The sequence below is a fragment of the Chelonia mydas genome, chromosome 21, assembly GCF_015237465.2.
Source record: "Chelonia mydas isolate rCheMyd1 chromosome 21, rCheMyd1.pri.v2, whole genome shotgun sequence".
Classification (NCBI taxonomy): domain Eukaryota; kingdom Metazoa; phylum Chordata; order Testudines; family Cheloniidae; genus Chelonia; species Chelonia mydas.
The window spans coordinates 2,337,214-2,363,001 of NC_051261.2; the positions used below are offsets into that span (position 1 = coordinate 2,337,214).

The window sequence follows — 25,788 nt, forward strand, 5'->3', positions numbered from 1 at the left end:
CTGATATAACAGGGAGAGAGACGCTGTCAATCCCTTGGCCACATTAACTCCTTGCTTCCCTGGGGGCTTGGCCTAAATAGCTGGACAGGACACAACCATAGCTCCTTCAAGGGGACAGATTGAATTTCACTTGACAAAATGAGGGGTAGCAACCGAACTCCAGTTATCATGGAAGTAGCTGATATCCAAGGGGCCGAAGGGTGGGCTGGGGAGCAGCCAAGCCCTCATTACAGTGACAGACCTATCTGGTGGGCAGCAAACGCAGCAAGAAAGACGGTGAGGAGTGAGTGCACAAGGTGAATGGATACACGCCAATGCCTTTGACCAGCCAAGTCCCTCCTGGCCTCCTGAATCCCTCCTGCAGCCAATAAAAGGCACCTTCCCCCTCTTATCTCCAGCCAAGGCTCCAAGGGTCATGCTGTGAGAGGCTGTAACACTGTGACCCTTCTCGCTGTAATTTAAAACTAGCCGCAGAAGACGCGGCCAGCGGGCCTCCCCAGGCAAAGCTCCTTAGCTAGCATTTTAGGTGGCTGTGGCACAAAAAGCTATCGCTGTATTTATTAGCAGCTCTCTTTCTCCCTGGACTCTATGCCAAGAAACACTAAAAGGGTATAAATTCCGCAATCAATCAGAACTCTGCGCCTTTCCCCGCGATGCAATTTCAAGCAGATGCTAAAAAGAGCCTTCTACTTATTGCAACGTAAAACAAACCACCCAGTGACCTTCTTCCATTGCCCTTATTTAGTCATCCTTACTTGGACGCGTTGCATGATTTTAGCACGGGGGAGAAGTGCTGCAGTGACGTTCCTACAGGCTATTTCTCTCAGCTACTGCAAAGGCAGCAGCGGTGCATATGCCAAAGGGCCTCAGCTCCGTCCAGGACCTACGATTTTCCAGGGGTCAAGAGGAGGAGCTCCTCTGCTGAGCTTGCCATTTAGCAATGCTGATTCTGAGCTTAATTCGGCTAAATCCATGTAAGTCAGTTATAAACTGATTTACGTGTGTCTAGACAGGGGTTCGCACCAGTTTAACTAAATCAGTCTAAAAACTGGTGTTAGTTAAAGCAATGAAACTTCTGGGTGTAGACAAAGAAACAACTAGCAATCTGTCTCCAGGCAATCCCCATCAGGAGTCCTTTCCATTACTCCTTATTAACAGGTTTCAGAGTAGCAGCCGTGTTAGTCTGTATCCACAAGAACAGGAGTACTTGTGGCACCTTAGAGACTAACATATTTATTCGAACATAAGCTTTTGTGAGCTACAGCTCACTTCATCCGATGCTTATGCTCGAATAAATTTGTTAGTCTCTAAGGTGCCACAAGTCCTCCTGTTCTTTTTCCTTATTAACAGAGTTTGGAGGCAGTTACCAGTGAGTTACCAGTGAGAACTGAGTATAGTGAGTTACCAGTGAGTTAGTTACCAGTGAGAACTGAGTACAGTGCTGGAGGGGGGAGTGCGGGTTTAGGGGGCAGCAGGGTATGGGGGTCTCTGCGGTGCTGGAGGAGGGTCAGTGCTTACTTGTGTGGGTCAGGCATGGCTGCTCATCAGAGGCCAAGGCCTTGAAGTATGAACAGGCCATATGTCCCAGTATTTAAATGGCCTGTCTTGGCTACCTAAAGATTCCCATCACAAAGGCTGAGGTGCCCCTGCTGTATGGTGGCACTGGAAGTATTAATATCTTGCCTGCTTGCTCACCAGGAAACTTCTCTCTCCTTGGATGTACATTGTACCAAGCACGCTTACCCTAGGCTGAAGCAGGCTTCCTGTGCTGGCAGCAGCTTTTAACAGAGGGGAAATAGCCCAGCAGAAGCAAACCTTATTATAATGTGCCATGCTGTCTCTCTCTCGTCACCTGTCCACTGTACCCACTTCAGCCAGGCAAACTACTCCTCCAAGGTCCCAACCTCTCCACACTTGCATCTCTCTGCTCATGAGTCTTTCAGCCTCTACTGTGCAAAAGATGGAAGGAACCCTGCAGAAAGTGGCATTCCCGTGATGGTGTGATGCGATGCACAACCTGCAATGCACTCGGCCTTCTCTGTGTGCTGATACTGCACACCAGCATTTCACAGCCCTTTGGAAAGCCGAGCCCCCTTTCAGGAAAATTAACCCTTCCCCCCATCCCCAGCATCCCACCAGCTGCTGTTAAAGGCTACATATTTCAATCTATACATCATCAGTCCCTCCTCCCAGCTAATTCTTTACCACCACCCCTCCCACTTTGAGAGCAGATCTTCATGCTATGCTACTTCCTCGCCTTTCTTAGCCACTCTGACAAGCAGTAAAATAGTCAGCCATATTAACGTCTCAAGGATCCTCACTGGACTCCGAGTTAGAACCCTTTAAAGTATAGGGGGCTGTTCAAACCACTCCAAACTGTTGTTGCAGGCTCTCTGCAAACTCAGGTAGGTATCTCAGCAGAGGTCACACTCATGTTGAAGATTTTCTTCACAACTATCACAGAGGTTTTTTGGAGACCCCCCCTTTTTAAAAAAAAATTAAAGCTGAAATGCTACTGAACTGTCAAGTTATGTCCTCCCCACCCATCCTTTGAACTCCTGCAGGGTGTGTGCTCCAAATGTGGGGAAACATGTTTCAGACACCACACAGAGAATACACAGTGCTCTGTAGGTCTGTGAGTATTACACTGAATAGATAGCTCTGGCACATGGAAGATTCATTTTACAACTGGAGGAAAGGGACAAAAGCCAGGGACACAAGTGTTAAAAACAGAGGGAGTTTTCAATTAACCTGTTTCTGTCTGTGCACCACTTATAAAATATAATGCAGACAACGTTAAATGTTAACTCGGTAAAATACAGGAGTGTGTTTTGCAGAAACAAAGCTATTTATTTACAAGTCTCTCTCTACTGGAGGGTTTTCACACAGCATACCTCATCCTAGTCTCTATGCAAATGCAAATACAAAAGAAAACCAGCGCACCAGTAAAGGGAGGAGACGCTGTATAAAAGGGAAAAAAGAAATGGATATGCTTTGGCTCATCATGCTGCTCCACTGAAACACCAGGCAAGAGGTCCTATGAGGAGACTTGTTTCTGTGATGCCAGAGTCTGGAGGTTAGTAAATTACAGCAGTAAGAAACAAGCCGTGAACAACATATTGTAGGGGCCACCTTGCACTGACTGAGGGGTAGGTTAGGGCAGTGGTTCTCAACCAGGGGTACGTGTACCCGGGGGGTACACAGAGGTCTCCCAGAGGGTGCATCAACTCATCTAGATAGTGGCCTAGTTTTACAACAGGCGACATAAAAAGCACTAGGTAAGTCAGTACAAACTACAATTTCAGACAATGACGTGTTTATCCTGCTCTGGATACTGTTCACTGAAATGTCAGTACAATATTTATATTCCACTTGATTTATTTTATAATTACATGGTCCAAATGAGAAAACAAGCCATTTTTCAGTAACAGTGTGTTGTGACACTTTTTTTTTTTAATGTCTGGTTTTGTAAGCAAGTTGTTTTTGAGTGAGGTGAAACTTGGGGTACGCAAGACAAATCAGATTCCTGAAAGGGGTACAGTCATCTGGAAAGGTGGAGAGCCACTGGGCTAGGGGACATAACATAGCTCATCATTTCTAATGTCCTCCACACCAAATGTTGCTGTTCCTCTTGTGCAGGGAGGTTTGGGGTGCTGGAGGGGTCAGTGAAGGGGTGCAGGGGGTGCTGGAGGGGGCAGTGGGATGCAGGGGGTGTGGGGTACTGGAGGGGGTCAGTGAAGGGATGCAGGGGGTTGGGGTGCTGGAGGGGGGTCAGGAAAGGGGTGCAGGGGTTTTTGGGGTGCTGGAGGGGGGTCAGTGAAGGAGTGCAGGGGGTTTTGGGGTGCTGGAGGGGGGTTAGTGAAGGAGTGCAGGGGGTTGGGGTGCTGGAGGGGGGTCAGGAAAGGGGTGCAGGGGGTTTTGGGATGCTGGAGGGGGGTCAGTGAAGGAGTGCAGGAAGGGGCAGTGGGTGCAGGGGGTTGGGGTGCTGGAGGGGGGTCAGGGAAGAGGTGCGGGGGCTTGGGGTGCTGGAGGGGACAGTAAGGGGTGCAGGGGGTTTTGGGGTGCTGGAGGGGACAGTGAAGGGGTGCAGGGGGTGCTGGAGGGGGCAGCGGGATGCAGGGGGGTGTGGGGTACTGGAGAGGGTCACTGAAGGGATGCAGGGGGTTGGGGTGCTGGAGGGGGGTCAGGAAAGGGGTGCAGGGGGTTTTGGGGTGCTGGAGGGGGGTCAGTGAAGGAGTGCAGGGGGTTTTGGGGTGCTGGAGGGGGGTCAGTGAAGGAGTGCAGGGGGTCGGGGTGCTGGAGGGGGGTCAGGAAAGGGGTGCAGGGGGTTTTGGGATGCTGGAGGGGGGTCAGTGAAGGAGTGCAGGAAGGGGCAGTGGGTGCGGGGGGGTTTGGGATGCTGGAGGGGGGTCAGGGAAGGGGTGCGGGGGTTTGGGGTGCTGGAGGGGGGTCAGTGAAGGAGTGCAGGGGGTCGGGGTGCTGGAGGGGGGTCAGGGAAGAGGTGCGGGGGGTTTGGGATGCTGGAGGGGGGTCAGTGAAGGAGTGCAGGAAGGGGCAGTGGGTGCGGGGGGTTGGGGTGCTGGAGGAGGGTCAGTGAAGGGGTGCAGGGGTTTGGGGTGCTGGAGGGGACAGTGAAGGGGTGCAGGGGATTTTGGGGTGCTGGAGGGGGCAGTGAAGGGGTGCAGGGGGTGCTGGAGGGGGCAGCGGGATGCAGGGGGGTGTGGGGTACTGGAGAGGGTCAGTGAAGGGATGCAGGGGGTTGGGGTGCTGGAGGGGGGTCAGGAAAGGGGTGCAGGGGGTTTTGGGGTGCTGGAGGGGGGTCAGGAAAGGGGTGCAGGGGGTTTTGGGGTGCTGGAGGGGGGTCAGGAAAGGGGTGCAGGGGGTTTTGGGGTGCTGGAGGGGGGTCAGTGAAGGAGTGCAGGGGGTTTTGGGGTGCTGGAGGGGGGTTAGTGAAGGAGTGCAGGGGGTCGGGGTGCTGGAGGGGGGTCAGGAAAGGGGTGCAGGGGGTTTTGGGATGCTGGAGGGGGGTCAGTGAAGGAGTGCAGGAAGGGGCAGTGGGTGCAGGGGGTCGGGGTGCTGGAGGGGTCAGGGAAGGGGTGCGGCGGTTTGGGGTGCTGGAGGGGGCAGTGGAGGGGTGCAGGGTGGTGGGGTGGTCTCTGGGGTTGCTGGGCGGGGCCAGCCCGTGGGCGGGGAGGCGGGGAGCGGAGCCGGGCGGCCCCAGCGGCGCGGCCAGCCGGAGGCAGCATGCTGGGCAGGGTGCGCACGGCGGTGGCGCAGCTGGTGGGGGGCCCGGGCCCCGCGCCCGCCGCTCAGCCCCCGCGGGACTCGCCTGCGCCGCCCCCGGTCCCGCCCGGCCCCAGCGCCTGCCGGGGGCCGCCCGCGGGCGGCGGCTTCTCCAGACCGGCCTTCCTGCAGCTCAGCGCCGAGGAGCTGCGGCGGGCGGGCGATCACGCGGGCAGAGCCGTGCAGAGCCCCCGGGAGACCCGCCGCCGCCTGCCCTGGAGCACCGGCTACGCCGAGTGAGCCGCGGGGCGCCGGGGGGCGCGGGGCCCGGGCCGGGCGCTGAGCCGGGGGCGGGTCCCAGGGCGGCGGGGGCACGGACCTGCCCGCCCGGCGTGCCCGGAACGCACCGCGGGGCGCTCCGCTCCCCCTGCCTGGCCCCGGGCGCGGGCTGCCCGGGGAGATGCTCCGCGGCAGGGAGCTAGGCGGGGGTCCCCCGGGGGGTCCGAGAGCCATTGAACCAAACTGCAAACCCCGTGTGTGATGGACCCGCCGCAGCCGGCAGCGCCCCGGCCCCTGGGTCCGGCTCCTGCGGGGCTCGGGGGCCGGGGATGGCGGGAGAAGGCCCCGCAGCGGGGCCCTGCCGGTGCCCGGGGCATGTCCGTGGGTGCAGCTGCCGGGGGCGAGGCGGGTGGTGGTTTGCCCAGGGCGCTGCCACCGGGACGGGACCCAGGCGCTGTGGGGTATCCAGCCTACGGGCGCCGCGGTGCCTGACGCCCCCAGCAGGATCCCTGACGGGAGAGGGACCCCCTGAGTTAGTCTGGGACCCTGAGTCGGGGGCCTGGACTATCTGTATAGTGGGGTGCTGAGAGCCACTGAACCAAAGTAAACCCTGTATGGGATGGAATCCACTTCAAGCCAGGGGGTGGCCGCACCCCTAGTTCCAGCACCTAGGCCCTGAATAGCTCCCTTGTTCCTGCCCCAGGGGTCTCGCCTTGTGCAGACAGCAGCCCTTCGCCTTGCTCCCATCTGCTCCACACGGGGAAAGCAGAGCCAAGCATGCAGCAGTGTTTAACTCTCCCAGGGCGCTCACCTTCCCCTGCCGTGGCCACCCTGTGCAGTCACTGTGTGGTGCTTAGCATCTCCAGAGCCTGTCGCAGGTCAGAGCCAGACATTTAGCTGGAGGCACCGTTCTGCAGAAGCTGCAGACACTTACGCACATGAGTAATCGGTGAGTGAAGTGAGTCTGAGCACAGAAACATGAGTGAACAGGGAAGCCTGTTTGCAGGATCACAACTATGTTGTGGCCAGCTTCCCTCCTGCCGTTAACCGGAGGATTTTATATTTCTAGAGCCCTGGTGTGTAAACTGTACAATGAATGGCTGCACATCGTTCGGAGGTACAATTGCCATAGTGCCGACAGGCCCCATAGTGCTGGGGGCTCTGTGCTCACAGACTGAAAAGGGGATTCCTCTCCCAGAGAGTCTACAATGTGGGAGTTTCATTTTTAGCAGTATTTTTTGTATTAGCTGAGCTGGAGTAAGGCAGAGGTCCGTACTGCCTTAGAGATGCCTGTCCACTTTCCTTTCCTCCCCTGCAGTTTCGAACCTGTGGTATAACTAAAGGGAAGCTCTGTTTGTTCTCATTCCATCACCAGTCCACGGAGGTTCCCTAAGGTCTTTTGACACCCTGTCCCTGCAGGGCAGCAAAGGTTACTGGGGCTCAGCCCTGAGATAATGTCTGCTGTAAGTATCATCATCTAGTTGGCCAAGGGTCAAGTGCTGACTCTGGTTCCATTTGGTGCCGGTCCTGGAAGGCACAAGTTATGTTTTCCTTTTAAATGGATTATTATTGGCTTACCTGTGTACCTGCGTAGGTGAAACAAATACCTTCTGCAGGGCAGCAAACCTGATCGGCCAGTGCCTGCTGCCCTCCCACTGAATAGTGTCTTTAGCCCCAGACCTACAAAGACTTACCTGTTAGCTTAACTTTCTGCAGGTGAGCAGTCACATTGGCCATAGTGGGATGACTTGCAGAGTACGGTGTTATTCAATGTGAATAAGGGTGTTGGAACCTGGCCCGAAGAAAAGTCAAACGTAGATTTGAGAGGAGCCGGGCTGTGCTGTTTGGGCTTTTGTTTTGCCCTTCCGTCGGCTGGATATATACCCCTGCTATTGCGGTATCCAAGTGCCTCACAATCTTTCACGTGTTTTCTGGATGTAGCTCACACTATCCTTTTCACAGATGGGGAACTGAGGCTCAGAGCGACTGAGCTTCCCAAGATCACAGAGGAGCAGGGACTTGAACCTTGCTCCTGGGAAGAGGCAGCTTCACACTTCCTCTTTAAAGACCTGCTCCTGACATGCTCGTTGGGAGCAGGAGAGGCCCCATAAGCTAACTTGGTGTATTACCTGGCCCATTTCCAGAGATGTGAGGCCAGTCAAGTCACTTCAGCTCCTTGGGAGGGGCAGAAGGGACCCTCCCGCAGCCTGGCCTTTTTTTGGCTTTGTCACCTCCATCCTGTAGCCGGCCCTGAGACTTCTGAAATGCCAACCATGAAGTGGGTAAAAACTAGACTTAATGGGGAATTCTTTGCAAAGGCCTCCTCTTAAGGTGGGAGAGAGGCCGGGAGGAGGTGTATCTTACTTGTGACAAGGACCTTAGACAATCAGGGGTTCATTTCAGTGTGTCTTTGGTCTGGTGCCTGCTCTGCTGCTTTTCACAGTGGTACGTGCTGTCAGGGCTAGTTTTCTGGATCTGGATTTTCCAAGCACTCCCTATTTTCCTTTCTCTCCTGGCAGCGCTGCACACAGCTCTGTGATTGTCCTTCAATAACAAATATTGTCAGAAACATCACTTCCCTGTAGGGTATTACAGTGAAACCTACCTTCAAGTGACCACCCCAGGGACAAGCAAAGATCTGTCATCTAGTAGAAATTTGTCTTTAATTAAAGAGCGGGGAAAAATTTACTGGAAATCTTGGAGAAGCGGTAAGATATTTTTATAAGATGATATATTGCAGAGGTGGCCCCTGGTGGTGCTGTTTCACTATAATAAACAGCAGTCACTGTCTCGGACTTTGGCATTATTAGAGTTCTGAAATGACCATCTTTCTCATTTGTTTACACACAGTTGGGCTTTTTTTGCTCACAATTTGTGATGGGAACAAGCCAAAGCTTGGATGGGTTTTTCTGGGTTTCTTTCCAACTTCTGAACTCTTTGAAATGTCACTTGCTCCAGTGCGGTAATGGGAATAGAAAACCCTGCACTTGAGTTCTCAGAAGTAGGAACCTTTCAGAGTATTAGAGGAACTCGTTAAAAGCACCCTTAAGTTTAGCTCTGACTGCTTCTCCATGTGACACCATTCCTTCCCTATAAACCACTTGAAGAGCTGCTGCCCAAAGAGCGCTTCTTGTTTTGCATATCTACAACTTCCTCCCACAAAGCAGGTTTTGCAATCGAGATCTGAAATTTGCTTAGCAAGGGGGGATTGATTAGTTAATGTCACTCTGTTTGCAAAAGTTTCTGCTGGTACATCTTGCCTGCCCACTTCTGCTTAAGCAAACCAGGCTTTCTGTGGGGCACTGAGGATTTTGGCACATACTGGAACGTGACCTCACCCATTAGCGGAGGACCTGTGGCTGCAAGACTTGGTATCTGTATCTTGCACGACTGCAACCAGGGCTTTAGCAGGTTCTGAGTCAGAAGCTTTGTGAGGAAGGAACAGCCTGCCACGTGAGCTAGCTGGTCTCGGTGGGCAGTTGTTCTCTGCATGCTGTAAACCAGGGCGAGTGAAGGACTGGCTGGCGCTTGCCGTGTCTCTCTGCAGTCACAGAGTGAAATCCACTGATAAATGGAGTGTTCGCCCCAAATCATTGTCTCTTTCATCTCTTTCCGTCCCCCTAGGGTGATAAATGCTGGGAAGAGCCAGCACAATGAGGATCAAGCCTGCTGTGAGGTGGTGCTGGTGGACAGGCGATGCAGTCCGAGGTGTAACCCAGCTCCCAAGGGATGCACAGGGGAAGCGGAGGGGGTGAGCAGTGTAAACCATGGAGGCCAGGACCCTGGCAGGGCTTCCTGTAATTCTCATGCTGACTCTCTTTGCTCCACGCCCTGCTCCTGCCATGGTCCAGGCAAAATGGCTTTGGAAACACACATGCAAAATTCCATCCGCTGCGTGTACGGACAGGGGAGGTCACGCTGGCCTGGGCCCCTCTGGGGTGCGATTGGATTTCAGTCCATTCAGTGCTGGGCCTCGCTGCGGAACCTGCCACCTAGGGGAAGGGGCCGCCTGTGTCAGGGAACTGCCCTGAAGCCACCAATTAATCGATCTGGCCCAAGTCACTGAGCAGCAGCTTGGTCAGTCCCCTCGTGGGCTGGACTAGAACTGACACTGGGGGCCAACAGGCCTTCCGTCCTGGGATCGGTGCCCTGGGCAAGCCAAGCCCAGCCCGGTGACACTAACCTCCCTGCTCAGCTGGGCCCACCCTCTCTTCCCCCTGGTTTTACGCCCAGGGGAATTCCCTTAACCATCCCGTTTCTCCCAACAGGGTAGGGAGGGCCTTTGCTTCCACTACTGGGGCTTGTTTGACGGCCACGCTGGCAGTGGTGCCGCTGTCATGGCATCCAAGCTGCTTCACCTTCACATCTGCGACCAGCTCAGGGACCTGGTGGATATCCTACAGGACTCTTCCCCTCCCCCACTCTGCCTTCCGAGCGATTCCCAGGGGCTCCCGGCTGAGCGGAACCGGGCCCCCCTTGCAGAAGCAGATGCAGAGCTCCCCAACGATGCCCTGCCCCGATTCCACCTGGAGAAGGCAGTCTCTTGTGAAAGCCTGGTGATTGGTGCGATCGAGAACGCCTTCAAGCGGATGGTGAGCGAGCTGGGGGAGTGTGCAGTCCCAGAGCAGGAGGTGGAAGGGGAGGAGTTGGGTAGAGAACTGTCAGAGGAGGAAAGGCCTGTCAACCTCTCCTCCCCACAACATACATGGCACAGTTAACCTGTGGAACTCACTGCCACACAGATCACCGAAGCCAGGATCTCAGCAGGATGCCAGAAAGGATTAGGCGTGTCTGGGGCTAATGAGCACATCCACAGTTACAACAGGGAGGAGGAAAGTTCCCTCCGAGCATTCCTTGCTCTCCCCAAGCCTGGCCTCCTCCCCCGCAGCCTGCACTGAGTGCAGATTGGCACCCCCTTGCTGGAGGTGCTCTGCTCAGGGGCTGTGCCACGTGAGATCAGCGTCTCCCGCTGCGCCACGCGATGCCACGTCCTGTTCGTCACCATTAGCAACAGGAAGCATTGAGGCCCGCGGCGGGAGGGAGGCTGATGTGTCATTTCTCTCACACGGAGACTGCCTCACGGCACCCAAGGGAGCAGGAGGAGGGGGAGAAGGAGGGGGACTCTGCACAAGCAGCTCTCGGGCTGTTTTTTCTTTGCTGCTGCTTTCCCAAGCCCCCAGCAGGCTGAGGGAAGCCACTCTCTGCAGGACTCCTCTCTCCCCAGCCTGCCCCCGGGAGAGGGAACCCAGGCATCTTGTGTCCAGTGCCAGCTGTCTGGAGCCCCTGGGATCAGGCAAGGGGATGTGCCCTGGCCCTGGCTGGGCAGCTGCGTTCCAGCTGGAATGTACGCTCATTTCCTTTAGTAACCAGCATGCTGACGGGACAGCAGAGGGCTATTTTGGTCTGCTGGGGCATGTGCTTGGCTAGCTGCAGTCTCTGGACTCAGGAGCCTGACCCTGTCTTTGCTAACCCCCGCTGGTGCTGAGAGCTCGGCCAGTGCCTTGGCCTGCCAGGCACTTTATTTTGCCTCGACAGGGGCCCCAGGTGCAGTGACAAGTGTCCCGTGTGCGTGTGGGGCAGGCAGGCCTGACCTCGCGTACCCAGCAGCAGGCACAGGGCTGGCAGTGGTGCCCCGCCAGGTGAATGAGGGTGCAATCGCTAAGGGAGAGGAGGATCTGGCGTTAACCCTCTCGCTGCTGCTCCTGGCTGTGGCAGAGCAGAGGGTGGGGGTAGGGAGGGGACAGGACGCTCGTCTCCCAGGGTCAGAATGAGGAATTAACCAGGGAGACATGACAGAAGAGCAAGGGTGTTCAGGCCGTAGAGCCACCAGCGTACGGGGGAGGGCGGCTTGGCGCTGGGGGGGCCCTTGCCCGGTGGAGGGCATGCTGGAGGGCCTCTTGCAGTGGTAACCCCGCTCCATGTGTACGGGTATTTCCCACCCGCTGTCTGGTTCAGCAGCCCGCCTAGAAGAGCCCTGCTGACCTCTCGGCATCTTCGAGCTGCCTCCATCTGTGGGTCCGTCTTGCTGTCTGTCTCCTCAGGACGAGCAGATCGAGCGGGAGCAGACGACCCGGCTCGTGGCGGGAGGCTGCTGCGTCCTAGCCGTGGTTTACCTCCTGGGGAAAGTCTACGTGGCAAACGCAGGTGACAGTAGGTAGGAGAGAGCGAGTGTGTACAGGGGCCAGCGTCTGGCCCAGGGCTCCCTCCCCTGGCTAGGGCATGGCAGCTCCAGTCACAGTGTGACTGTGGGCTGAGACTCCTTTGCTGCCCGCTGGAAATGGGTCTGACCCCCCCTCCAGAACCCAGACACTGACTGATTGAGGAAATAAATGTGCCCTTAAAAAAAAAAAAAAGGAGCTTGGTGAAGGCATGTGACAGCCCCGGAGAAACCCGCCTCATGGCAGCTACTGGTCAGGTGTGGATCCCGAAGCCTGGGGCTGGGGCTGGTGAGAGTGCTGCCCTGCATGCCTCCACACACAGCTGTAAACTGCAGGTTCATGCACTTTCACAGGGGTGCTTCAACTGCACGCTGTCCAGAGCTGTGGGTAATGGTGGTGTTCAGAGCAGCAGAGTAAGCCCTGAAGAATGAATGCTGCTGTCCGCCCATTGGCCCGGGGCACTCGGGTAGTGCAGAATTGCCTCCTTTAACTCAGGGTTTGATTCCTTAAGCTCCAGACACCTTCCTTGGCAGTATCTTGTGTGTGATTAAAGACGGGGCGGAGTGGGGACCCAACTGCAGTGAGCTCCTCTCTTCCCCGAGCAATATTTCCTAACAGACCTTTCTGCTGTGTGCTCCGCATGTTGTTCTCAGTCAGACTCCCGGCCTGACTTGCATTTCACTCCGTAGCTGGCTGTAGGGGCGTGAAAATTCCCCTGGGGGAGGGGGGGGATGTACCTCCACTACAAGGAAAAACTGGCAACACAGAGTCTCCGAGCCCAGAGGCTGAAACTTGCCGCGTGGCCGTTGGGGGTCAGGCTGGACCCCAGGCTCTGACACCACCCTTGTTGTGGGGTCTCGGAGCCCGGAGTCCAGCCTGAGCCCCAACAGCCCCACTGCCCGAGCCAGCCCAGCCGCGGCTGTGCCATGCGTATTGTATTGCAGTGTAGATGAGCCCTGTGTGTCAGAGCCCAGGGGTGCGTGCACTTTTTGTACCCGTGTAACTATTTTGGTTGTTGGGAGGGGTGGGGGGTGATAGTTAAGTGGTTCAAAAGCTGTGTGTAATAAGCCCTTAGGCACTTGCAATCTAACTCTTATTTACAAAGTCACCTATGTGACTTAGGTGCTTAAGTACTAGTGGAAACCAATGGAATTTAGGCAGCTCAATCACATAGGCGCTTTTGAAAATTTTAGCCCCTTGCATAAATGTCACCCTCGCAAATGTGGGTGTTGGTGGAATGTGTTGGTTGGAGGTCGGGGGTGTGAACGTGGTGCCCTGTGGAGTGGAGTTGCACTCCCAGCTGAGCGCTGTAGGGGCAAGTGGAATGAGGGTGTGCGTGGCGCTCCCGGCTGATGAGCCTGGGGGGAGGTGGAGCCACCCGTCTGGAGAGTGTCTTTGAAGCTCTCAGTTGCCCACTGGCTAGGAAATGCACCAAGGCGGAGGAGTAGGCCAGCTGTGACTGTCGTCAGTGTGAGCCCTGCCTTGCTGTAGAGGCCTGCGCTGCAGTGTGTTGCACGGAAGATGCTCCGAGCCAAATGGAGGAAGCATCTTCTGTCACGGCCACGGGTAGCTGGAGAGAGCAGGCATCGGTTTCATCTCCACCAGCTTCTAGTGGCCTCCGCAGGCCTCTCATGAGCTCCTCCCCATGCTGCCAGCCGCTGTCCCATGCGTGGCTCTGGGCAAAGTGACCCAGATGGTGAGACCCAGCTAGGCCGGAAGACCCCCCATATCTTATGTCCCTGTTGGAGTGTGGCTTCTGGTAACTGACCTAACATGCCGCTCTGGGCTCCCACGTTCAGCTGTGTCCATGGGGCTCGGTTAAACGAGGAATTCCCCCCACGCGCACACAGCTGCTGGAGCTGCAGACTCACCCTGCCAGCCGAGAAGTGGGCTGTGTTCTTCCTGGCCAAGAATAGAGGCAACCGCGCCGGGGGAAGTCAGTTAAGGGTCCTGCTGGGGAGGCACGAGGCAGAGTAGAGCCCATCTCTCTCTCCTGCAGCTGTCCCTGCCCTCTGCCCAGGCACTAGTGTAACGCTGGCTTCACTGGGCAATGGCTGGGGGTGGTTCTTCGTGCCGCTTCTGTTGCAGAAGCGAGGGAAGCCCCAGTCGGGGGTCGAGCCCCATCGTGCTAGGGACTGAGCGCTCACATGTAGCGAAAGGACAGTCCTTCCCCTAAGGAGCTTGCAGTCTAACTGAGCCAACAGGTGGATACAACCAGGCGGGGGAGCACGAGGACTGCGAGGTGGCTGATCAGTGGCTGTGGCTCGGAGCATGCACAGGGGCTAGAACCTGCTGCATAAGTGAGCGCCGTTCCCACACAGCCACTGTCCGGCCCCGTAATGTCGACCAGCCGCTTCTCATCCATTGGCCGGCGACGCTGGGATCCTTCCCGAGAGACGGCGGCAGCCGAGTCAGGGTCTCTGCTTTACCTCTGGTCTGGGAAGCAGACACCGAGCGGGCCCCAGGGGTGCCTGCAGCAGTCGCACAGTGTGTGGAGGAGACCCCGCTGCCATAGAGAGCAGCGAAAGCCAGAGATCCAGCCAGGCCACAGACACCCAAGGACCTTGGCTGCACTTGGTAACCTCTAGCCAAGTGCTGTGAGCAGCTTTTTTTACAGATCCGCTGAACAACCCATCCTGCCTTGCACCGCACTGGCAGTGAACCAGTGACACAGGATAATATTTCCTGCGCACCCTGTCTGTGAACGGCCACGGGGTTCTGCATGTTCCCTGTCCCGCTCTCCTGTTCACGATGCCTCCATGACCTTAACGCAGATCCTGTTCACACAGCCAACCTCCACTCATTTTTCTCTCTGCTCCACTTTCCACCTAGATTATTTTCTCTGTCCCGCTTTCTACTTTTTATTTTTTGACCTCTATGGTCTTCCTGAGGCAGACTGCGTCCCCCATGCCTGGCTCTCCCAATAGCAGCTTCGGGGGAATCGCAGTCGTGTAGCCAGCAAGTGATTCTTCAGCTCAGGGCTGGTGGAATCTGAACAGCAGATACAAAAATACCCGATGGCGAATGGACAGTGTGAGATTCCCCGCTTCTCAAAGGTGTGCCGTGTAGTAAATAAACCAGGAGCCTCCGGCAGATCTGGAGGGAGCCCACAGCAATGTTCTTCCCGTAGCTGTGAAATGAGAGCAGCCGCTTTCCCTTTCTCACTAATCTCATCCTTCCGTATTTCATTGCAGGGCCATTATCATCCGTAACGGGGAAATCATCCCAATGTCCAGGGAATTTACTCCCGAAACAGAGAGGCAGAGGCTACAGGTTTTAGTAAGAAAGAACTTTCTTCTCATCGGATTCCTTCTAACCCGCCTCCCCCACCGCTGAGCTTCTGGGTCTGTAAACCAATGAGCCGGGCAGCTCTCCGGGCAGTTGTGCTGCTGGGAAAAGCCGCGCTGAGATCACTTGTGTGGTTTGTTCGCTAAATACAACCCCGCAGGTGAATCAGCAGCCGTTTCCATCTGCCCTAGATTGTGAAATAGGTGCAGTTTGACGGGGCCTGGATGGGGGGTTGGGAATGAGAAGTGGGGCCTCGTTAGTTCCAATCCAGCCCCACGTCGGACTGTCTCGGGGGTTGGGGAATGGCATGTGAGGTGTTTACCCTCTAGGGCACTGGGTCCAGGCCAGGTTGGCAGTTAAGCTGACTCAGAGCTGTCCGGGGACCCCTGGGAGCAAGTCAGTGGTCTCCGCCTGTTCCCTCTTGTGCAGACAAACCTCTCGTGTAGCAGCCTCATCAGAGAGGCCAAGGGCTGAATGGGCCATGGACACTGAACTCCCTCTCGCCCCTAGGTCCGAGCAGGCCAGCGTGGGGAGTGCGTGCCTTTCTATGGCTTGTTCTGTGTTCACGCTGGGCATAGAGAGGGCAGCGCTCCCCAGGGCTGGCGATCTGGCTCCTCGCGCCAGCACAGAGCCAGTGCGTAAGATGGACCATGTGCCGTGCCCGAGGCGAGTGGTGGGAAGGGCGAGGCCTCTCCGATATTTATTTAGTGTTGTCTGGTTCCCCGTGAAAGCAGCCGTCTCCTGGTCGGTACGCATTGCCCCTCCCTTTGCCCATCATGTTCCCCGGCCCCATTGTTCTCCGCTAGGGGAGCAGGTGATGGGAGACTGTGCTAATGCCAGGTCTTGATTCTGCGCCCCGGTGCCTGCCACAGCACTAGGAAAACAGATCAAGTCTGAGCATCGCTCTTGTGGTTCCTGAAAGCTTCTCTCTCCAGTTTGCCTTGGAAAATCACCCTGCTGCAAAATGAAACTTGATAGGGTTGTAAAGAAACACCCCCACAGAGAGTGGGAGGGAGAAGGTGACATGAGAGTTAGCTGAGGTTTTGCTGGACATGTCTCCTGGCTCAGACTATACCTTGGAAAAACCCCAAGAGGTTTCCTATCCTCAGCTCTGTTTTCAAACAGCCCTGGAAAGGAGGAAATTGCACCCAGCAGTGTAGTCTCTCCAATTGGCTGTGGCAGGAAACCTGAGCAGTCAGAAAATCAACCCTAGATTTGCCCCATGGGCTGGGGTGAATTGATTTCAGCCAGAGCCCTTTTGTAGGCCTTGTGTCCTAATAAGAATGCAGGAAACTGCTGTAACCATGACACAAGTTAAATGGAGGGCATTTATTTCACGGTTTGACTTCTGTTCCTGTAGATAGAACACACAGCCCCTGGGAAGAGCCTTCCTTCCAGCAGAGATTGTCTGCAGCTCTGCACTGGATTCCCTCACCTCCTGCTCTCATCTTTTCCTCTGCTAAGTCATTTGGCATTTGCTAACATTGTTAGAATCCCCCCAGCCCGTGTCCCTCCCTGCATCTAGGCACGGGTCTCTCTTATCCCTGAACTCTGTGGTGCAATGCGATAATTGCACGTTAACGTGCCCTGCCCCACTGCTGTGGGTTCAGGGCTGGGCTGACGCAGAAGATTCCCATGTAAGCTTGGGCAGCCAACTCATTGGCTAGGGGTCTGCTAGGGGGAAATTGGCTTTGTTTAGAGCAGTGTTTCTCACTCTGTGGTCCAGGGACCATCCCGGACCCATGGAGAAATGTAGGACTAAAGGTTCTGGGGGGTGGGAAGGGAATTGGGTGCTTGAGGGGATCCCCCTCTTTGCAGAATGAAACAGTTGGGAACCTTCATGTGGGCAGTGTTTAAACGTCCAAGGAAATACTCAGTAATGATGGGACATTGTTGACAGTGGCACCGCCCACAGAGGCTAGTTCAGTGTCTAAGTCCCAGCGTTTCCTCTTGTGTCTGGGCAAATGAACAGGAGGGTAGGCAGAGGCCATGGCATTAATCATGGCACGGAGGCTCCTGCTGAGAGAAGAGAAGTCACTCCCTGTTGCTTTTCACTTGCCATCTCTGAGCCCTGGGTGCAGGTTGCTGAGTTGGGCCAGTGTTTGCTGTCTGTACCCGATGCCCCTCTCTCGTCTCTGCTAGTTCCGATTTCAGGCTGGTGGACTGACAGTCTCTTGCCCTACTCCGCCTCGCCATTGCAACCCACGGGTGACCTCTGGGTACCTGAACCAGACCCGGGTGCATTTCAGCCTCCCCCTGAATTCTCTCTCTTGTATATTTCAGCCAGACCCTCTGGGTCAGTTATTGCAGAGCCCTTTCCAGATCAGCATGGGCAAAAGCCCCCGTTGACATCACGAGGGGCATTTGTGCCCAGAACTACATGGAGGTGCTCTGGTGTCACGTGGAACTGGGGCTTTCCGGTGCAGCGCTGGGAGGTGGCTGCCCTGGAAAGGTGCCTGGCAGCCTTTCCAGTCACAGTGAGATGTGTTGCTGTTGTCACCAATAATAAAAGCCATTTCAGCCCCTTTCCTTGCGGTGTCTGGCCCTTTCGCTGTATCCCAGGGAGTGACCCAGGGAACCCCAAGCCCATTGAAATCAGAACCCTCCTCTCCAGGACACTTATTGGAAGCCATCAGACTTCAGTCAGACTTTCATCAGACAGGGCAGCGCAGCTGGAGAAAGGGCTGTTGGCACCCAAGCTGTGTTGCCTTGGGACCAGCACACGGCTCCCTTGCTGCGGTGTGCAGAAGGGTTTGGCGTGCCCGGGAGCCCAGCCAGGACGTTTGCCTTCACTCTCGAAGCCCGGTGTCTTAATGAGCTGGGGAACGATGCACTGTGGGCTCCCGCTCCAGCATAGCCCCTGCTGCGTGCCTGGAGCACAGGCTGTGTCTCTTGTTCACATGCATCGGGCACTGCTGGGTTTTGTGGCTGAATCTGCTGTTTTCTCCCCTTAGGGGTTTTTGAGACCTGAGCTGCTGGGGAATGAGTTCACGCACCTCGAGTTTCCACGGAGAATTCAGCACAAGGAGCTGGGGAAGAAGATGCTGTACAGAGACCAGAACATGAATGGCTGGTAAGGCCACTGACCTGCTTGTTACGCTTTGTGCCAGCCTGGTGACTTAGCTGCTTAGACCCTCCTGCCCCTGTGGGTGGGTTCAGCTGCACCTGTTGGCAGCCGCCAGCAGATTTTCTAGCATAGGCAGGGCCTGAGTGTCTGACGGGCACAAGCTGCTCTGTTGAAAACAGCCCAGGTGCTGCTGGTAAGCTTTACCTGGTCATCTCCCTGTTTGTAACCAGGGCCTATAAAAGGATAGAAGAGGATGACCTGAAGTTTCCGCTTATCTACGGAGAAGGTAAAAAGGTAAAGTGCCCAGGAACTGCAGATGTGAGTTACAGACTGTGACATTCCCCAGGACTGCTGTGTCCCCTTAGCTCTCCAGTCTGGGATGCCTTTTACATTGCTTTACTGTCCGAACAGCCACCCCTCCCGGCTCTGCTCGCTCCCAGCCACTGCCATGTAAAGTCTCTCCCAGCTGAATACATGAATGCTCTCCCAGCCAGCCATGACTAGATACAGGGTGAAATCCGCATCTTTCTCAGTCCTAGCCGTGCACCCCAGAAATGTGCATCTTGTACTGTCCAGTAGCCCACTGGACTGTACAAGCTCATGATTAGTCCATCATTCCAGCAATGGGTAATGAATATGCACCAGTCCTGTTGTCCTGAGTAGAGATTTCCCAAACACTTCAATCAAACACACTGGTTTAGATAAAACAATACAACAAGTTTATTAACTAGAGGAAGATAGATTTTAAGTGATTTACAAGTGATAAGGCATTAAAGTCAGAGTTGGTTACAAAAGAAATAAAAAGATAAACATGCAAGCTAATTCCTAAATATTACCAAGGCTAATAGGATTAAAAGCAAAAAGGTTTATCTTACCCAAAAGCTTTCAGCAGTCTGGACTGGCTGGAAAACCTCCAGGCCAGGACCACTCCCCCCAGTTCAATGATGCACATTTGTCTTTTAAGCGATCTTACTGCCTTGAGTAGAGATGGGGGAGGAGAGGTAATTTGTGTGTTGTGAGTTCTCCATTCTTATTCCTTTTTCCCCTCTTTGAGGATTACCCCCAGCGGGGGGGTAGACAAAACAGTCCCCTGTGCACATGAAACTTGAAATGTCTTTTAGGTGAATTTTAAATTTCTTGCCTACACCTTCTGTGTATGTGAAGTTTGAGCCGTCTTGGAGATGACCTGTAAATTCCTTATGTACAGTCTCCCTTACTGGTGGAAGGTTGTTTCAGCAGTTAATAATTTTCTAACAACTGTGGCCAGTCCTTTGTTGTCTCTGAGGAGCTAGTCTGTAGGCATTCCCCAGAATTACAACATATTTCAGTAACAAACATATAGTAAAATCTCATAGCTTTACACACACTGTTGTTACACACATTTTAACAGGACAGTGATGTTCAGTAGATTATGAGTTTTCAAATGATAGCTCACAAGGCCAACTTTATATGAAATATATCATAGCCATATAAAAGTGGTGAACATGGGGTACAGGATGTCATACAGACACAATCCCCATTGAACAGGAGGCCAGGAGTTTAGAGGGGTCATAGAAATCCAGGCATGGAGCTGGGACATTAGAGTCTGCAATGGTTTGGGGGGACTCTTCTTGTCTGACTTCTGCCGGCGGGTGGGTTGTGAGGGGATTTCTGTCTCTGAAGGTTTAAATTCCAGCCCTGTTTTCTCCAGTGAGCCCAAGGGCCCACTCAGCCCCCCTGCAGATGCACTGACTGCAGCACCCACCGTGCGTGTATTTCCCTGGCGCCAAGGGGGAGCAGACAGTGAAGCTGTTTGATTTGCTTTCCTGCCAGGCACGGGTGATGGCGACAATTGGGGTCACGCGGGGCTTAGGAGACCACGACCTCAAGGTGTACAACTCCAATATCTACATCAAGCCTTTCCTCTCCTGTGTCCCTGAGGTGAGTTTGCCCGGCCCGCTGTCCTCCTCCCCAGAGTTACCATCAGTGGCCGGTGCTAGGTAACGTGAGCGAATTCAGTGCTCTCCTCAGGGAGGGGCTTTTAGCAATAGGGTCACGAGGGCTGGCTCCGCGTGAGCTCTGCCACGGCACCTCTGTCCTGCCCTTACGCAGCCCCGGTTAGTCCAGTGCTGGGCCCATCATGCAGCTCTGCCATTGCCCCCGGGCCCAGCTGTCTGCCGGAGGCCTTCGGCCCCCATCATCAGGGTAGCTGAGCGCCTTGCAGCATTTAGGTCCCTTATCCCCCCGCCCCCGTGAGGCAGGGCAGGGCTGCCGTCCCTGCTGGACAGAGGGGGAGCTGGGCCACCTGTCTGGGTGTGCAGGACAATGCTTTGCTTGGTCTCCCTTCTGCCTCCTCTCTGCCCTTCTGAGCCCAGCTGGGACAGGGAGATGACTCTGAAAGCGACAGCGAGATGGGAACCCTGGGGATCCCTGTGTGCTGGCTGGAGGAGATGGGCCAGGGCATGGTGCTGTGACACAGGGCAGGGCAGGAGCTGGACAGGCCCTTTCTGAAGAGCAGTAGCAAGTGGCTGGTGTTTGCGCTGAGCCCCTGTCTCTCGCCAGGTCAGAGTTTACGACCTGACGCAGTATGAACACTGCCCTGACGACGTGCTGGTCCTGGCCACCGATGGGCTCTGGGACGTGACCAGTGACCGGGAGGTGGCTGACGTGGTCACGGAAGTGCTGATGGGCTACGAGCCGAACGACCCCTGCAGGTGAGTCGAGGGGGCCGGGCGTATTGTCCCGGGAGTGAAGACGAGGGCGGGATGGCTGCAGTGCGGCGCGGGGCCCGGCTGTCCCAAACGCCCAGCGCTCCCGGCTTGCCGCCATCATTCCCTTTCGGGCTACAGTTCCCACAGCCTGCCGCTGTCTCTCCTCAAAGGCACCGGGTCACAGCCATGTGTCCCCGCCATGTGTCCCGGGGGCGGGGGGGGCCCTGCATGCTGCTTCCCACAGCGCACAGGAGCGGGCAGGAGGGGTCATCTGAGAGCAGTGTATTCCTCCCTCCTCTGCCATAGAGCTTGACCCACCCCCCTCGCCCCCTGCAGCCGTCCCCTTTCCCATCAGGGCGTACAGTCAGCCTCACTAGGGGGCTCTAGGGTGGGGGATCTGCCCCAAGTGTGAATGGCTGGCAGGGGGAGCCTTTGCTGCTGACTGGCTGCCACTGTTGGCTGTCCCCGGCGGTGCTGCAGGTACACCATGGCGGCCTGTGAGCTGGTGGTGAGGTCCAGGGGGGTGCTGAAGGAGCGAGGCTGGCGGCTGGCCAACGACAAGCTGGGTTCTGGAGACGACATCTCCGTCTTCGTGATTCCTCTGGGCGGCCCCGGCAATTACACGTGAGGCCAAGCTGCCCCGGGGCGCAGCATGCTACAGTCGGCGTGGGACCAGGACCTGGGGTGGGGGGCACAGGGGCTGCCTGACCAGCTTCCGGCCTCTCCGACAAGAGGAGTAAGAAACCCTGGAACCCCAGCCTCCCCCCGCGCCCCCCTCTCCGCCTGCTGCTTCCCTGCCACTGGGCAGAGCCTAGAGCCGTAGCAGCTAGTGATAGAAAAGCCATCTGGGGCCCTCGGGGTGGGGAGATCAAGGCAGGACTGTGTGGATGCCAGCACCCATAGCCAACCCTACCTGACCTGGTCCCTGCGAGAGGACTCGGGGCTCAAAGTGTCCTCTGCAGGGATGGGAGAGAGCCCCCAGGGCTGTGGTGGCTGGTTCTCGTAATGTGAGAATGGTGTGGATTAGCGGGAGGAGCATACCCGGGAGAGTGCGTGCTGCCCGCTGCAAACCCTTCCTTCTCCCACCTCGAGATCTGCACCATTGCATCCCAGCTGCTGTTCCCACATGCCTGTGTCCAGTCCTAGTGCCTAATCGCCTGCCAGAGAGAGCACTGGGATGGAGCCGTGCTGCGGGGGCTGTGGCTGAGCACCCTTGCCATCTGGCCGGTCATGCAGCCTTCAGTCCCTTACTGTGTCTTTGTTTCAGCTTTGTAACCAGGAGCAGGCGCCCAGTTACCATGGTGATGGGCACTATATAAATACTTGGAAATATATGTAAGCGGGCCTCCCATGAGCAGGTACCGCCCCTGCTAGTCCTCTGCACCTTCCACCAGAGCTGCTTTAGCACCCTGGGCCAGTGTTGAGTTCCCAGATGCCAACGCGGGGGATCGGCCCAATTATTGTTAATTGAAGAGCTGGTCTGAAAATTTCCAAATTCAAATTTAAATGAAAACCACTGGGATGAAACGTCCACAAAACTTTCATCCCATTTTCCCACCAGCTGTAATGAATTTGGTGCTTAGTTCTATTCAAAATACAGACCAGGCCTGCCCCAAAGACCTTGCAATTTAAATATGCTGCATCCATGTGCTTAGCTGAGAGCCAAGGATAATTAATAAGCTGTGTGTTTCTCTAAAAAAAGCAAATCACCTTCTTTCCTGTATTAATCTCAGAGCCGTGACCAGCTCTATTCTGATTGGAGCTGGGGCTCTGCCCTGCCCTGCGGAATGCTTGATTTAGTAAAAGCAACACGTTCTGCAAACCTCTGATCTGGGACATGAATCTTCTGGGTCTCCTCAGAGTGTGATGAAGGGGTGTATCTATAAAAGGTTGTCCCAGGGTAAAAATGGGGCAAATTCCCTCTGTTTCTGAAGCACACTTTGACTTTGACTATTTCTCGTGTCCTGCCGCTGCCAGGAGCACGAAGCACTATCGTGATGTGTCACCTTCTGATGAACGTTGTTTGTAACTCGTAATTTGTGAGATGTAAATAAACTGGGTACACCTAGTTGGAACTAAAAGGCATCCAGGGAGTGTTTAATCTATTGACGTTTCTGTGCTGGAAGGAGATCGTTAGATCGCCCTGTGTAGACCTGTGTTTTTAAATAAAGAATGCCACCAGGAATCCCACTGCCAAGTCTTTATTGCAGAGCCTTTGGTGAAGGAGACTTGCCTGAAAGCCAGTCACTTGTGCGTAGTTTACAGGGCTGCCAGCAAATATACCCAGACAGACCTCTACGAGCCAGTATCTTCCGCCTTGTTCACAAAGATCCGATCATGCAAAACCTCCCCCACTCCACATATGCTAAGAGTGGAACTTTGCCTTCCCTGATGCCAAGCAATGTGTGCATATTTTCAACTGACTGCCATTGTCAGGTGTTGTTCTTTAGTGCCGACTAAGTGAAAGTTACTCAGTTAGTCTGCCTCGCCTCAAGTGGGCAAGATGGCACCCGAGGAGTGGAGTTGACTCTCTTGTGTATCCAGGAGCTGCAGAGAGAACAAATTACTGATGCTCTGAGAGCCTCTTATTTGGTTTGGTTTTGTTTTTTAACCCAAAATGTGATACGAGTATCTTAGCTGCCCTGGGCTAGCAAACAGAATACTGGGTATTAGCTGCCATCTGAGACAGGATGTTACATGTGCGATTGCGGGGAGATTGAGTCTGTTGCTCCATAGCGTGTTGCCTGGCGCTTGTAAAGACAAAGTATATTTCTCTGGAAATTTAATCTTTTGGTTGTTCCCTTGGAACTCTCCAGCTGGTTGCACCTTTCCCACTAAATTCCCAGCAGTCAGAGTCCAGAAAACTGCTCATGCCTCCGAAGGGAGTTAGGATGTTTTTCTGATTGATTTGTAAGTGGGCAGGGGCTTCCTTTTTTATTGTTGTGGGGAATATTTGCAAAAAACCCCAAAGAGAACAGGAACTCTCTTGGTTAGTATTCCATCTGCTATTCACGCCCCTCCTGGGCTGACAAATGTCTTGGCAGCTACTTGCTGGGCTATCTCTGCCGATGATGACTCCGGTTAGAACTGAAGAGCAGGTGAATTCTGAAACAATCTGGGGCCTGGCTGGAAGAGGGAATTGTGACCCAGGGCCTGATCCAAAGCTCTTAAGTCAGTGGATAGCTTCTCTGACTTCAGTGGGCTTTGGATCAGGTCCTGAGAGCTTGCAATGCTGGCATGCCTGGTTCGAATACTGTCTAGAGTATTAGTGCATTACAGCCCTTCTCAGAGGGCAGTGTGGAGTGAGATTGGTGCCCCCCATCCCGTGCGTAATGGGGCCACGAACAAGACTGGCAGTGCTGACCTCAAGTAATGAGAAATACGAGAGTCTCTTGAAATGTGTGCTAGTCAAGCCAACTAAATTGTGTGTCTGGGGTTGTCTCTGGGCCTGCCCCAGCGTACGCTCGGCTCACCCAACACGCCCAAGGAGAGAGGGGCCGATTCTTACCAGCATTTTGCAGCTGGTGTGCCTGAAGCCAGGGCACCCAAAGGAGTGGCCTGATTTTCAGAGCTACCGAGTGCCCGAGACAAATCCTGGCCTGTGATCTTTACCCATAAAGAGCTGAGCTTATAGCGGTAACGGCTCTCGCAGGGCCTTTTCTTGTTACCCCCTGGCCACGCTGCAGCTGGGAGCAGCCTCCGAGCCTGGGTAGGCAGGTTCATGCGAGCTCCACTTGAGCAAGCACGCTAGGAGCGTGACGTTGTTGTTGGGGCTGGGGCTGGAGCTGGCCCCCTGAGTTTGGACCCACATCTTCGGATGGGCTTGGACTCAAGCAGCTCGCCTGAGCGGCCGCCTGAGCCATAACGTCCACGCTGCTATTGTTAGCATGCTGGCTTGAGTAGAGCGAGCCTGCGTCTGTGTGTCCCGGCTGCCGTGTAGACGTGCCCTCTGCGACTTGCCTCTGGCTTTAATGGGGTCTCCTCATTCTTCCTCAGACCGTCCGGGGCTGCGCGTCTTCATCCCGCGTAGCTCCAGAGCGCCCCTGTGGTGAACGCGCCATCACGACTGCACCGTCAGCCTGGCGCTTCGCCCACCTTGTGTGAGCTAGACCAGGGTGGGCAGGTGCCAGGTAGGACCCAGGATGCAGCTCTGCGTGGCGTGCAGCGGGCACTAGAGGGCAGCAGCGGCGCTTGGTACAACACCCTCACCGCTACTGCCTCTAAATCTGACTGAGAGAAACTTTCTGAAGGAGAGCCCACGGCCAAAATCAATGGGCTAGATGGAGTCCAGGCTTCTGGCAGGCTCTGATTGACGTCTGGCTAATGGGCTATTCATTAGGATCAGAAGAGCCTTTACAAGGAAAATGTATTCGTCTCTTGGGGCACTCCCGAGCCCGCTCCTCGTGCTTCCCAGCGCAGGCTGTACGCTGCCACTGCGGGGACGCTGCCCCAGCCATGTGCTCGCGCCCTGGCTCCCAAGCAGTGCTCCCCACCCCCTTGCTGGCAGGCTGTGGGGTGCTAGCTGGTCACCCCATATTGGCTCCACCACCTTGTCCTTCCCCTGGTCTGCAAACATTACCGTTGGGTTTGGACCGCTTTATAACATGGCTTTTTAAGTTTCTTTTTACATTTTCAAACAGAAATCAACTGAAAATGTCCCCCCAAAATCATCAAACAATTAGAATTGCGTGGGCACTTGCAGCAGCTGAGCCCCTCCTGCCTTGTCTACACACAAACCTGCACTGATTCATTTGAAGCAGTTTGGTTAAATTGTTGCAAACCCTGTGTGGGCCCTCTTATTAGGTTTGAGTGGCTTATTTTCTTTTAGCTTAAGCCTGTCCCAATGGACTTAAACTAAACCACAATAAGCCAAGCCTGCTTTAAACTGAAATAATAGAGTCCACACAGCCTTTGCACTGGTTTAAAACCACGCCTTTAGTTAAACTGCTTGTAGACAAGCCCTCAGCCAAAGTTTGGGGAAGGGCGAGTGGGAGATGAATTGCAGCTTACTTTACAAACAGGTCTTGCAACAGCCCAGCATGAGGCAGGTCTTATCCCCATTGAATAAATGGGGAAACTGAAA

The 25,788-nt window shown here is 55.0% G+C and overlaps 1 protein-coding gene across 5 annotated transcripts; it reads left to right on the top strand.

Annotated features, from left to right (window-relative positions):
• Positions 1-5,230: 5,230 nt before the first annotated feature.
• PPM1J (protein phosphatase, Mg2+/Mn2+ dependent 1J) lies at positions 5,231-25,056 on the top strand. Of its 5 annotated transcripts, XR_006286888.1 has the most exons (11): positions 5,231-5,519; positions 9,127-9,253; positions 9,771-10,094; positions 11,544-11,656; positions 14,855-14,939; positions 17,903-18,021; positions 18,246-18,309; positions 19,828-19,935; positions 20,557-20,708; positions 21,186-22,798; positions 25,045-25,056. XR_006286888.1 is itself a non-coding variant. In XM_043533651.1 (10 exons), the coding sequence occupies exons 1-10, from the start codon at positions 5,245-5,247 to the stop codon at positions 21,331-21,333; spliced, it is 1,515 nt and encodes a 504-aa protein (XP_043389586.1). In that variant the 5' UTR covers positions 5,231-5,244; the 3' UTR covers positions 21,334-22,890. The 5 variants fall into 5 exon arrangements, 4 of the variants coding, with proteins under 4 accessions (XP_043389586.1, XP_037740934.1, XP_037740935.1 ...); XM_043533651.1 differs by lacking the exon at positions 25,045-25,056 and having other exon boundaries at positions 21,186-22,890; XM_037885006.2 differs by lacking the exon at positions 25,045-25,056 and having other exon boundaries at positions 5,406-5,519; positions 6,206-9,253; positions 21,186-22,890.
• The last annotated feature ends 732 nt before the right edge of the window (positions 25,057-25,788 follow it).

What these genes read in the sequence shown, in the direction of transcription:
- PPM1J (XM_043533651.1), top strand. Translation starts at nt 5,245, where the DNA reads ATGCTGGGCAGGGTGCGCACGGCGGTGGCGCAGCTGGTGGGGGGCCCG. An exon ending in GCAAACGCAGGTGACAGTAG is followed by an intron (nt 11,657 to 14,854) that starts GTAGGAGAGAGC and finishes ATTTCATTGCAG; the next exon opens with GGCCATTATCATCCGTAACG. An exon ending in GAGCCGAACGACCCCTGCAG is followed by an intron (nt 20,709 to 21,185) that starts GTGAGTCGAGGG and finishes GCGGTGCTGCAG; the next exon opens with GTACACCATGGCGGCCTGTG.